The 14,192-nt window shown below is 37.9% G+C and overlaps 1 protein-coding gene across 12 annotated transcripts in view; it reads left to right on the top strand.

The window, feature by feature from the left end:
• Nucleotides 1–14,192, top strand: part of Oxr1 (oxidation resistance 1) — a 359,076-nt gene that overhangs the window by 321,670 nt on the left and 23,214 nt on the right. For 10 of the 12 annotated variants that reach the window (XM_041637773.1, XM_041637779.1, XM_041637775.1 and 7 more), the window contains 2 exons: nt 3,349–3,517; nt 5,274–5,436. In XM_041637773.1, the coding sequence (XP_041493707.1) occupies nt 3,349–3,517; nt 5,274–5,436 (332 nt within the window). Of the gene's footprint in view, nt 1–3,348; nt 3,518–5,273; nt 5,437–10,276; nt 10,496–14,192 lie in introns of those variants that run through there. The other 2 variants (XM_041637783.1, XM_041637784.1) reach the window with 2 other exon arrangements.

The raw sequence follows: 14,192 nt of genomic DNA, 5'->3' as shown, positions 1-14,192 counted from the left end.
AGGCTGGACCATCTACGCCAGCAGTCTTGAGTCTGCTCTGGCTGTAGAACTCAGAGGAAACTCCAACAGAGATGCTCTGAAACTTGGATCATCAGGGCCATTCATCCCCATTTGAGATTTTTCAGGGGGTCTTCCTTGACCAAACCTTATTTTTCTTAACCCAGAATGAATCCACAGCCTCTCATTTTCTATGGAAACAAAAGCAAAATCTTTTCTCCAAAGTGACATATCTTTTGACTTGAACTTTTAATTTTTGAATTTTGTTTGGACTAATCTACCAGCATTGAAGTCAAATGTCTTTTAGCTGCTATTGCTCCTTCCTCAGCAATAAAACAATTCAAAGACAATACAATAACATACAGTATCCAGACTCTTTGTATATTTTCCATCTTTATGTGGCTTTTTTTCTTCCTCTGTTTCTCTTTTAAGGACTTTCTCTCCCAAACCTATTTATATTTTTAAACACAGTATAAACTGTTTAGAGGTTTATTTTGTTTTGTTTCTTTTGTCTTATTTTGCCTTTACTGTATATGTCTTTTTCTGACCAAACGCTAAAGTGATATGACTAGGATTAAAGCTGTGGCTTTGGCTGCTAGCTCCACCCCATTTCTTAGCTTTTTGAGAGTCGAGCTTCATGGTGGAGGTACTGGAAGAAGTCACATTTATTGCCGCAACTCTGTGGAGTATCTAGGTCCAAAGAAGCCTGATGGTGGCTGCTCATAAACACCGTTTGGTGGCAGAGCCTCTTAAAAGAACTGCGAGGTTTTTGCTGCTAAAACTGACTTAGGAAGCCTCTCTTAAAGGAGCCATGCCTCTGCTTGCCACCAGCAAACAGAGCCCACCCAAGAAATACTGCTACCAAAAAGCCATGTTTGACTTTGTTCTTGTCTGTTTAGAATCCTTTTTTTTTTTTAATGTAGAAATACTTGCGAAATGTTTGGTCAGCATTTGTAGCACAAATAAACAAATAATTAAAATCCAGAGACCGATATTGGGGTTCGAACTAAAGATCAGAAAAGCAAAACAACCAAGCCACTAGAGAAGTTTTACCTCTACCAAGGCCGGGCAGCCGCAGACTGAGCCCTGAGGCTCTGTTTCCTCCCATTTTTTACATTCCCCCTAGTGCTGGGATTAAAGGTGGGAGCCACCACCACCTGAATCTGTTTCTGCTTTGCTCTTGTGTAGCCCAGGGTGGCCTTGAACTCACAGAAATCCCTCAGCCTCTGTCTCCTAAATCGTGGGTTATAAAGGTGTGTGACACCACTGCCTGGCCTCTAGTGGCTTAGATCTTCAGGCAAGCTTTATTTATTAAAACATAAATAAAGTATCACTATAGCCCCTCCTTTCAGTTTTTGGATGGTTATTTTGTGAGGGGGCAGTAATTCCCATATACCAGAAGAGGAATTGCCAGATCACACAACTGTTTGCTTTTCTGAGAATCCACTTGTTTTCCATAGTTGCTGTGTGTCATTTCATCTCCCCGCAGTTCATGGAGGTCTGGCCCGATCTGACATGCTGCACATCCCTGGTAATTGTTTGTAATTCCAGCACCTTGTAGGCAGCGGCAAGAAGACTCCCTTAGTGCTGAGGCCAGCCTCGTCTGCCCAGCAAGGGAATGTCTCAAAAGCCTAAGAAATAGGAGTATTCCTTTGAGATAAGGTCTCTTCTGTCCCAGAAGGACTTGGTTCTCCCTCCGTCTTCCAACACATGTGCTACAGACTCAACATTCAGCTTTTAAAATACTGATTTTTTTTTTGTATCATCCCACTGAGATACTTTGAAAACCTAAGATTATAGTTATTAGTTTTTAAGAAATGCATTTATTCAACACAATTTCTTTAAAGGCTGAACTTTTTTCTACAGTATTTTTTTCTTTATTCAGAACACAATGAACACTTATTAGGAACATTGTCAAATACAAGAAGTTATAACACAATTTATAAAATTATCTGGAATTTATTACCAATGATGATCAACTAGTATTAACATCCTTACAGGTCTTTGGCAGGCATTTTGGTTTTGATTGATAATTGAGTCTATGTGTACATACAGATTTGAGTATAAACTCAGGATTGTACTGTATGTATTGCTATTTCCTGCTTCATTTCACTTAACATTGTGTGGTGTTCACTTTTGTATTTACGTTATAGTTTTGTCAAAATGTGGTTTTATCAGTCTTATCATTTATCCAGCCATTTGCCTGTTGTTCTTAGCAATTCAGACTGTTCAGATGGCTACTCCCTTTGGTATAAGTAACACTGGCATTAAGATCTTTATATAGAGTATTTGGTTTATGTATTTTTTTAAATCTTTGAAAATGGTTAGAAACTAATTTCTGTTCAATTAAATATATAAATATATTAAATATATAATTTTATAGGCTATGAGAATTAATATATAATAGATTATTATAGCCACATGCCAAAAGAAGAAAATAAGTAGGCACTTTGATATAATTTTCTTTGAGTTGTACCATTGGTTTCCTCTTTTTAATAAAACATTAGTTTTAAATGGCCATTTTTAGTAGCCATAGTGTATAATATGGAAATATTAAAGCTTTTTGAAGTTTATTATTTCATAAGATGGAATCATTGTGATAAATAGTAAACTGTAGCATACAGTAATGGAAAGAACAGGAGCGGCCAACATTCCTCCTTCTAACCAGTGGCTCAAGCTGGGACAGGCAGGTTGTGCACTTTGTACTTTCCTGCCGGGGCAGGGGATGTCTCTCCAGCGCACTTTCCTGCTGTCGCTGCGCTGAAACAAGCTAATCAATGTCCGTGTTCACAGACTTAATCCTACTGTCAGACTCCAAATAACGTACGCCTCTGGTTGGAGATAACTTAGACATAATGAGCCGTCCAATGTTGCTCTGCAGCTAGTAGTATAGTGCTGATTTCTCACACCTTTGTATGTAAAGACTGGAAATTACATTAATTTTTATATTTGAAAAGCCATATTAAAATAGCCATTTATACATTCTGTATAGTGACCTAGGTGTAATTTTAAAAGATTAACAGAGAATCTACAGAATGCTTTACAGATACATGTAATTCAGCATAGCTGTTGTTAACAACTTATTGAAAAGTCTGAGATTTTGCATTTTTCCTAATAGCCCTCAGCAAAATTTTAGTTCACTAACTTGACTCTTTCAGTTAATCTTGCTATTTCAGTAACTAGATCTTCTATGCCAATAAATAAATAAGTAAATGTTAATTAATTGAATATGTGCAAGTACCAGTAAAATACATTATCTTATAATCCGGAACCAGAATGTAAAATTACTTCATCTGAGACACTTGGGTATACTTTATGACTGAATGGACACTGCTTACATAACCCTTCCAGGGTCTTCACTTCTAAAGGATAAGAGAAGGCATCGATTACACAAATTCTTGTGTCTCCGAGTTGGAAAGCCGATGAGGAAAACCTTTGTGTCTCAAGCCAGTGCTACCATGCAGCAGTATGCACAGAGAGATAAGAAACATGAATATTGGTTTGCAGTGCCACAAGAAAGGTAAGTTAAAAACGTTGAAACTTCTGCTTTTCCTACAAGATTCCTTTGTAGATCACAACACCAGAATCAAAGTCCTAAAAGCCTCCATTTCCTGACTAAAAGTAAGTGGGCATGGTGGTGTACACCTTTAATTCCAGCCCAGAAAGGCTGGGACGGGACAGTTTGCCCTGGTCCCTGCACGGTCATGGCCGTCCTCTGCTATAAGTCAGCAAGGCGGTTTTAATCTATAGAAATCAGCTACTATCTGATACTTCTTAGTTTATGCCTTTAAAATTTTCATATTTAGTTTACTGAAAAACATTGGAACATGAATATTTTAACAGTAAAGTACTTATATAGTATCTTAGACTGATGATTCATGAATGTATCAACACAGCCTTCTTGAAGGATGTATAGTTATTTTTTTTTTCCTATTTTGAGACAGGGTTTCACAAAAAAGACTTTTTATGTAGAATTATTCCTAGCATCATTGCCAAAGTTGATAAGCCTGAGAGTGTTTATACTTTAATAATGCTCTCCTAAAGAAACTGAATGTGTTAGGGTATTCCCTTACTTCCTGGTTGGGAAAACACCCCTGCAGCAGAAGACAGGTTGGGTTATCTGTAGTGCATCCCTGCCAGTGGAGAGCTAATCAAGTGGAGGTGCAGGAGGAATGGTGCGGCTTGGAAATCCCATAGTCCGTACTTCCCCTCCTTCCCAGCTGCCAGATACACCAGATAATGTGTGCTTCCTTTTTAAAATGGGAGTTTAGTAATTAAAACAGTTTGATTTGCACAATTTACTACTTTAAAGAAACAGATCCTAGAGAATAAGAGAGTGGGATTAAAGTGATTATAGTAAAAATGTAACTATTTAGTGAAATCTAACATAAAAAATTTCGTTTTTATTATTCTTGGTTATTTCTTAATTTTTAGATGTAGTTTTGTTTTTAGTGTTGTTCTTGGTTCCAGACCTAAGTGTTGTAACCTTAACGGGGAAAAGGTTGTCAGCCCTCCTAATACGAATACTGCATCACCATCTTAGTACCCAGGTTAGAAATTTCATTGCAAGTCATACTTAAGATGTACCTTGGCTTTTATTAATATTATTATTATTGGAATTTTGGGCATTATCATAGACAGAAAACGTAAGAGAATTGTTGATAGTGACTAATTGCCTGGAAGGTAAAACTTGCTGCCCCTTCATATGTCAGGTGTCACATAACATTTTAGATCATGAGGTGGATGCATCCTTCTTAGAGCCGTTGCTATTGGTTGGTCCATGTTAGCTCAGTTTTGTAGTTTACTTCTCCATGCTAACTAAAGCCAGGAAGCACATAGACGTTTGATCTTTGAACATGTTTATTGCATAGTACAGCAGCCAGTACAATTGACTGCAGTTATAAAAATACCAGAAAGAGGAAGCAGATATGGGAAGATTAGATCATCAACCGCTGAAGCAAGGATTTACTGTGTCCTGCCGCTTCAGTTTGGATGCTGTGTGAGTTCCTTCCCACTACTAGTGTCTTTACATAGGAAAGCATCGCACTGCAGTTGGTATAGCGACAAGCCTTCCAATGAAAGTCTTAGTGCGATATGTGTTTAGAACTTGACAATTGATAGCGAAATCCATTTTCAAAGACAATGTCTTCCTGATAGTGGGCTTTACTATTTAATAAAGTCTTCAACTCCTGTCAAAACATTTTACAAATATAGTCTTTTAACTTTTGCTAGTAGCAGATAATACTAGGCCTATTAATAACCATTCGCTCTAACAGGACAGAGCACTTGTATGCCTTCTTCATTCAGTGGAGTCCGGAAATCTATGCAGAAGATACTGGTGAATATACCAGAGAGCCTGGGTTCATAGTCGTCAAGAAGATTGAGGAGTCTGAAGCAAACGAAGATCCTGCAGCTGACGCAGCAGCCAGAGAATGGGAGGTAAGAGTGAGACGCCATCAGCTCTGTTGGCTTCCTGTGCCGTGTGTGACTCATGGCCTTACGGAACTCCACAAACTGCAGAACCCATGGCACAAAAGCAGGGTTTTGAAGGCCTAGCTGACCGTCCATGCACATACGTGTTTTCTGATGAAGCTGAGTGGTAACGTAATGCTCTCTGTCACTCTGCTTTTACATTAAAATATTGGATCTTTAAGGATAAAGTAATTTTTAGATGTATTTTAACATATTTAAAGGAAGACAACATGGCTAAAATAGAAATAACATTAATTGCTATTATACTGTCATAAAAAATTTCCTGTTTGATTCATCTGTCTTTTTTTTCTTATACATGAGAGAATGCTCATTTAGTGCATTTAGAAAAATTAGCTGCCATTTCCAAGTTTAACACCAAGTAAGCATTGTCTTGACCTGAATTCAGTGATACTAAGGTGACAGCAGGAAGTTGGTGCTAATTTTATATTAAAAAAAGTTTTTATGTGTTTAAATTTAATGAATTTTTAAGCAGTGTCCAAGTTAATACTGATAAACTCTTTAAAAAGCCTCCCATAGATTAAAAAGTATTAAGATTATGTGATTTTATATGCTTTATCTTGGAACGTTGATAGAATAACGTTTTTATTATTTTGGTATTTTTATCTTAATCTCTTCTTGATGTTTTTAGAAAACAGAGCAGATGCTAAAATGTGATAATAAATAGAGTTGTATTTTATTATCCATTTGGTTAAAGCTTGTGACTATTTGTGTAATATGAATTTACCGTGCACGCACTTGGCATGTATAATGATTAAGGTATACATGCCCTTAGCATGTATAAGGGTTCAAATGTACATGGTGTGTCTTTTGTTCAAGCTGTGTTCCTGATTTTTTGTCTAACATTGTGTGTTATGTACAACATTCATTTACTATGTCATCAATATGATGAAGGGAAAGAAAATAGTATAGTGTACATTTATTTCAATATTTAAATAAAAAGTATTAATCTTAATTCTAGCTCCAAATTAGTAATGGCCTGAGTTACTATCAGCAGAATAGATGGGTAAATTTGCAGATATTTATCAAATTTTAAGTAATAGACCAATCACAGCCTAGTGATGTAAGCAGCTGCATGGATGAATGCCATAGCTAATGGATGGAATACAGAGGAAGGTCTGATGTCAGAAGAACAGAAGTAGCTGAAGTCCATGGACTCATGGTTCCTGGAAACTGAGGCATAGGGAGGAGGCAGGAAGGAAATCTCTGGAGAGTGCTGGGCACATGTTTCCACTTATAGTAGGTGGGTTCACATGGTTACCACAGGTTCCAGCTGTGTTCTTAGTCTCAGAAGGTAAATGTGTCCAGAATTCCAAAGATGTGTACAAGTTTTAAGGTAGCAGCAGCTGAAAGTAGGTTACCACAGAGGAAATAAGTTGGTAAAAGATGCTAAGAAATGATGAGGATTTAATGGCAGCTAGGCCATGACGAAGTTTCTAAACGGGGCAGTAAAATGGTCAGTGGCAGTATTTTTAATCCAGAAAAAGAATCGAGAACTTCTCCCAATGTTGGCTGGGTCACTTAAGTTTAGAAATAGAAAACTACTGACACTTTTTTTTTCTTCTTTTCATGTGGAAGCATGTATTGTGTGCTTGTATGTGAATGTGTGGATGTTTGCATATGTGTGGACTGTGTTTGAATATGTATATGCAGAAGCTGAGGTTGATGTGAATTTTCTGACTGCTCTTCTATCTCATTCTTTAAGGCAGTACCTCTCGGTGCAACCCAGAGTTCACAGACACTGCTTGCGTCCACACCTAGCTTGCTCTGGGGATCCCCATCTCAATTTTTGAAGCTGAAGTTACAGGCAGTCCTCACTGTCACCTGGTCCTTATATGGCTTCTGAGGCTCCAAGCTCCCAAATTTAGTTAGTTAGGTTTTTTTTTTTTTTTTCTACCTAACAAACACCTTACCTGGCTACATCTTACCATCCTCACTGCTGACTGTTTTGAATCAAAGAAATGGCTTCAGTTTCTGGGGGGACATTGAGAATTATAACTTACAGTTTAAAGTTTATATATCTCCTCATTTGTCCTAGGAAAATTTTCCCCCCAAAAAACAAAAAGTAGCAGGAAAAGTTCCATTTGTAAACCGTCTGGAAAGAGTGGTCTAATGCAGCAGCTACCTCTTGTTTGTGGCTGTGGAGGTCTTGAATGTGGGTAATGTGACTAAGGAAGAGGAGCCTTCAGACTGGAAAGCTGATTCTTCACCCTGTTACCAGATTTCTTTCAGACTACTTGGACAACTTGTATGCACGATTATCCTTTTCAACCACAAACTTTATGAAATCTGAGTATGAAATCATAAGCTAGCAAGTATACTTTGCTGCCGCCTGGTTTTTCTCATTTTGCATCTTATACCAGTCTCTTGTTTAAGATCAGTGATAGAAAACTGCTGGCCTGTAAGTCTGTTAGGAGTTCTTTGTTACTGGCTTTGATCTATTCACCTTTACTCCTTCTTGTAGGGAATATTAATAACAAAAAGCCCAATTTTGGACATATGACTGTGTTGTGGAAAGACTTACTTGTCTTTGCTTTTAATCTTCTCCCAGAACAGAACGATTTCCCTTAACTTGGCTGTTTACCTTTTCGATATCTTCAGCATTACTCTAGGGTTGGTTAAATGATTGTAAGTCAAGGCACCCGAAGTTGCTGGGATGTGTAGTTTGGATAGGAAAACTTTAAAGACATCTTAAAAGAGCTTCAACAAGAAAAGGCAGGGATTTCAGCATTAAAAGTATGGGAACGTTAGGAAGAAAGTGCAGTGTTAGAGATTATATGTGAGTTAGGCAAGCTGACCAGGAGAACACCTCTCCAACAAAAGGGGGAAAGTTGAGCCACATTTCGACAGTGAGATCCCCTATACATCAGAGTAATCACTGCATTATTGAAAGGGATCTGAGAAGTATCATCGATCCTATTTATAGGAGTTGGTTTTCCCACCATGTGGGTCCCAGGAATCAGTCGTCAGGCTGCAAACACCTTTGCCAACTGTCCCATCTCCATAACTGAGATTTCGTTTTTTAAATCACTGTTGTTAGAAGAAAAGGCTCTGGCTTATTCTCTACTTTTATCCCTTGCCTAAGTGTTGATAAATTGTTGTTTCATTTTGTGTTTGGTTTATTAGATCCTGATTCTCTTTTTCCGGTGTTTGATAATACTTAGAATTTCTCAATCACTCAAAGGTCAAGTCATTCATTTTAGTATAAATATAATAAGTTGTGTGCTTATGACATAAGTTCCCAAAGGATTCTTCAGAACAGTCTATTACCTACCTTTTGGCTTAAATTTTCAAATTATTTGTATGTTGATTTTGATTATAACTTCCAGTGTTCTCCAGTTTGATTATATACATGTAAATATTTAACCTAATGTTTTTTTTATACACCATTAAGCTTGATTATATCATTACTGGATTCTTTTCCTATTGTATGCACAGCCGTCATCAAGTAGAGTTATCACTGTAGTCATTAGATATTCCAAAGAAAAACACTGTTTTAATACTGCTGCAGCTTCTAATAAAAACCATGCAGAGGACTGAAGCTGCATATTTAACATGGTATCTGCCAAACAGCTGGATTATTTTTATTTTCCTAAATGCATCTCATTATTGTTATTAAAGAACTACTTACATGTATATTAAAATTGAGTTAGTATATTAAAGTACAAGCAAAAAGGTTTCCTAATCTCTTCTCAGCCTCGTTATCAAAATGCACATTCAGTTGAAACTGTCAAAAAATAAGAGAGTCTTTATGTCTGCAGTCAACACGGGAGATCGCATTCTTGGGCGTGGCTGTGTAATGGACAGCCACAGAACCGGCTGTGCTGGGCTGGGCTTTGTTTTTCAGGGCACTCTTCATTTTGAAGCACCTGTTTTCATGTTTGAGAAAGATTGTCTAGTAGTTAGGCAGGTTTTTAAAATATTCCCTGATTTTTTTCAGTTTTGTTGATGGTTTTGTTTTGGGGAGTGGTGTTAGGGGATGGACTGTGACCACAGCGTATTTCATGTTTAAGGGGTGTGGTGGAAAGTAAAGGGAGGGCGCGGCTGGCATACAGAGAAGGGGAGTAATAACTGCAGGGTGTGCTGGGTTCAGTGGGGCACACGTTGTGTGTACTCGAGTACCGCGTATTTGAGGAGATGGCATTGTGTATTACACATAGCCATTAGTAGGAGAGCAAGTTTGCCTTAAAATGGAAGAAATATTTGGACATTACCATTATAGTATAGATAAAACTGAATGCCAGGTAATTTTAGTTTACATCTAAATTAAATGTAGTTATACTTTGTACTTAATCTTTAAAAAATAAGCTTCTACTTATATTCCATAATACTACTTATTAATGAAGGGTAGCATATGTAGACACAGTAAATACAATTATCTTTCAGTAAATAATATGCTAGAAAACACTTTAAAATGATTTTCTTATCTATGAATACCCCATAAAGTTAAATTTTATAGGATTATTAGCTGTAAAGAACAAAAGTCTAGCAAAAGGAAATAGGAAAGAATTGTGGAACTCTATGAACGAACAGTGCAGGGTTAACTGCAGTCACATGTGCGGTTCGGGAGGAAGTCTGGATGTTGTGCACAATGCATTGCTTGTACTCAGCGTATCTGTTAGTGCTGTGGAAATATGTGCTCTGTGTCTTTAAACTTTTGAGCCCTTTCTTAGCACACTTGGGTGCAGTGCAACCAAACTTAAGCATGGGAAACACTGTCTTCCCTCCCCAGCTTTACAGTCTCCACTCAGGACTATCTGTTCAATGGATACTACTTAGTGATTAGCTCTCTGCCATGTCAATCACGTCTGTGCTGCCAGCGAACTGTTTTGTCACTGTGGCAGGGCTCTGGTGCTGGAAAATGTATCTTTGACAGAGGAAGAATGCTTTTGAGAACAGGTCTTCCGTGATTTGCTGAAGCTTAATGTGACCTGGGAAGGAAATGTCCCGTCTCTGGTATGGGAAAAAGGGGAGAAGACATCAGCCAGTGAACCATAAATACACCCTGGTAAATGCTGATCAATCATTGCAGTTTCTCTCTCTGCCAGTCTTGTATTAGTGCCATTATACAAACTTACCTAGTGCTCGACTGCATAAACAGTATTTATAGAGTAAAAACTATATGATTGCGAAAATACTTTTAAGATATAGTTAGGAATTCTAAATATCTTTCAAAAGGGGATTAATATGTTGCTAGAATTTTGCTTTGTTAAAAGTAGATTTTTTTATTCACTTAAAAAGCAAGATAGAAAATATTTAATACTGCCTTAATGTTTTCTTCATTTAAACTTAATCTTGTAGGAAAGGACTCTGAATTGTTTTCCTTGTTTAAGAGAAGAGAGTGAGACTAAATTTTACTTAATGGATTCTGTTATAAATTACTGGGAGCTCTTGAGAAAATGCTGCTATTCTGTCGTCTAAGAATGGTTTGTAAAGCGACTCAGGAAGCGTCTTTGTACTTCCTCAATGATAAGCATGTCAGAAATGACAAAACCCCTTTATTGATGTTTTTAATTATAATTTCAGGTTTTTCATTTTCTTTTTTTTTTCTTTTTTCTTTTTTTTTTTTTTGGTTTTTCGAGACAGGGTTTCTCTGTGGCTTTGGAGCCTGTCCTGGAACTAGCTGTTGTAGACCAGGCTGGCCTCGAACTCACAGAGATCCGCCTGCCTCTGCCTCCCGAGTGCTGGGATTAAAGGCGTGTGCCACCATCGCCCGGCAGGTTTTTCATTTTCTATTACATCAGCTCTGAATGGTATAAACACCTCAGAATATTAATTTTTAAATTTGTGATCCAACTTATCAGATTAACTATTTAGCTAAGTCTTTTAAGTTTTTAAGTAAGAGCAATAAAGGTATTCATAATGTTTCATTTACCATTTAATTTTTAAGCTAAATGATACCTACCATTAATTTTTAAAATATTTTAAGTTATAAATTTAGGGAAACCGTGGTGTTTTGAACTTCCTAGGTCAGCATGATGCCCCACATCACAAAGTCTTCTGCTTGGCAGAAGCACCTTTGGGGATTTTTAACTCAGGTGGTTTTCTCTGTTTCTCACTGGTCCTCAGCTTCCCTGTGTCTGTGGTGTGGACACACATGCACCAGTGAGCTGAGGAGGCCAGCGTGGAGTGTTCTGGACTAAGGTGAAATTGGTGGCAAGACACAGCCGCAGCTAGCGAGGCTTCACTTCTCCAGCTCACCTAGGGACAGTTTTCTAGGTAGTAGCGTGTGTCCTCACTTGTATCAAGCTCAGTGCCCAGTTTTCCTGCTTGAGTCGGGTGGATCTAGGAGTGTAGAAAGGAGAAGAGCTTTGGGTTTGTAAGGGGTGGCCGAGAGTCTTGACTTCTTATCAAGGCACTTCTGTGTCGAAACTGAAAGCAGAACAAACATATTCTTCTGAGAGAACAGTTTCAGAACACAGGAAAGCTGACGTCTCTTCCCTCTGTGTCACTGCTCCTTAGCATGCTTCCTGTCTTTTCCACATCTGATATTAAACAGAGGGACTTCAGTGACAAACTGTCTTACAGAGCTGCTAAGAATGTGGTCATATATTTAGATCAGCAGTGACAGTATTCTAAATACTGGTATATGTACTGTCAAATTTGACCTTAAAGTTAACCAGATGCTATGAATGAGCTAATGGAACTCACACATTTTACCAGGGCTGACAGGATGGCTCGGTGGGTAAAGACACTTGCTGCAGAACCTGGTGATCTGACTTTAGTCTCCAGGACCCATGCAGTGGAAGGAGAAGGCTGACTACTGAAAACTTTCCCCTGACCTCCACACATGCACCCTGGCACCTTCATATATATGCAAGGTAGATAAACATTATCTTAATAATCATTGAAAATAGTAGGTAGACGGTGCCTCAGACAAAATGTATGGGATAAAATTAACCCTTTGCGACTTAGCTTCCATGAGAATCATATTCAATTATGTTTGCTTTTATTTTTATTCCTTTCATTTCTTTTAATTTTTTTTAGCCTTAAGGCTGCTTTTAAAATTCATGCTTGTCATCTTCAACTTTAATTTCCAGTCATTGATTTGCTTGGAGCTATTTATGTATTTGATAGACACTTGTGCCAATTCTTACCTTTTTGATGTCTATCAGTAAACTTTAACTTACTGGAAAGTATTTGATAAAAATTTAGGCTTAGTTTAATTCATCTTCAGCATTATATATTAGTATTATTATTTTTATTAATGATGCATTTTCACCATTTTGATTATTTTAGGTTGTCCTCATGTGAAAAAGACAGTTTTTTTTTAAAATTTGGTATTTTGTATGTGGAACCACAGCAGAAGCTGCTCATGAATTTCTGACATATCTAAGACTTAGCTCACACACTGACTCCCAAAGTAGCCGCACATCAGTGTGAAATCTGTCATCGCAGACTGGAATGATTGTCGTCGTGATGGTGATAATGATCGCAGCCAGCTCTGTGTTTGAGTGTTATTCTAAGTACCCAGCCTAAGTTGCCCTTTGTCATCTGTGCACCACCTTTAAGTGTTAACCTATCACGTCTCTTTTATGCACGAATCAGGGACATCTTACAACAACGGTTCAGCATAGAGTGAGGCCTTCACTCTGGGTGCCCTGTCCATGCCCCTGAAGTGTCTGCTCTTCCTGCTCACAGTTTCAGAGTAGAAAGACGGGAAGATGTGTTTTGAATATTATTTCCTTTTGGAGAAACCAGGAAGTAGATTGAGGTTCCTCAAGTTCACAAAGCTATAAGAAGCTATAAAGAATAACCAGTATTCTTTCTGCATTGTCGTGCTGCCCACCAGTAATGATGGGAACTACTTAGCATACACCGTACGGTCCCTAAAGCGTCTTCTGCTTTATGGACAGTCACAACTTAATTGAAGGAACTCACTCATACTAGCATTGGACTTTTGCATTGGACTAAGTAGTTGAAAAGTATATCTTAGGTTTATACATTATATAGCATAAGGATAAAATAAAGATCTGATTCTCTACCAACATTAAAATTATAGTATCACTTTTTCATTACATTTGTTTATGTGGGATTTTTGTGTCTCATGTCATCTTCCCCAAATTTATTTTTTGGGACAATTATAAATGAAATATAATAAAAATATAATGCAATAATATAAAACAAAAACTAGCACATGAGAATTGGACAGAACAAATAAAAGGCAAAGAACCCAAGAGAAGGCACAAAAAACAGACCTACTCGTTCACACACTCAGGAGTCCCATAAAAAGCACTATATTGAAAGCCGTAACATATGCACAGAGGATTCTCTTTCTGTTTCCTCGCCCTTAGGGTTCCCTGAGCCCCAAGGAGAGGGTTTTGGTGGAGGCATACCATTGGGACTGAGTATTCATGCTCTCCCACTCTGCAGAGTGTCTGGCTGTGGTCTCTGTTCCCACTGCTGCAGGAGAACTTCCCTGATGCCGGCTGAACAAAGCACTCACCCATGAGCACAGCACAGTGTCATTAAGAGTCATTTCTTGCCCTTTATTGTTTAAACAGTAGTATTTTGTTCTACCCTGTCTTCCCAGGCTGTGGGATGTCAAGGATGAGTTCCTCTGGTGGAGTGGGTCTTAAGTCGAGTCAGATATTGATTGACTTCTCCTGCCAGCTTCATGGCCACCATCGCTCTAGCATATCTTGCAGGCAGTGATTTTTTTGGTTTATAGAAAAACAGGAAGCAGTTCTCATACACTCTTCTTT

The sequence above is a fragment of the Microtus oregoni genome, unplaced genomic scaffold, assembly GCF_018167655.1.
Source record: "Microtus oregoni isolate MIOR12 unplaced genomic scaffold, Mior012 000053F_ref0000044, whole genome shotgun sequence".
In the NCBI taxonomy this organism is placed as follows: domain Eukaryota; kingdom Metazoa; phylum Chordata; class Mammalia; order Rodentia; family Cricetidae; genus Microtus; species Microtus oregoni.
Note: the sequence above shows the minus strand (reverse complement) of the source record. Positions and strands in the feature narration are given on the sequence as shown.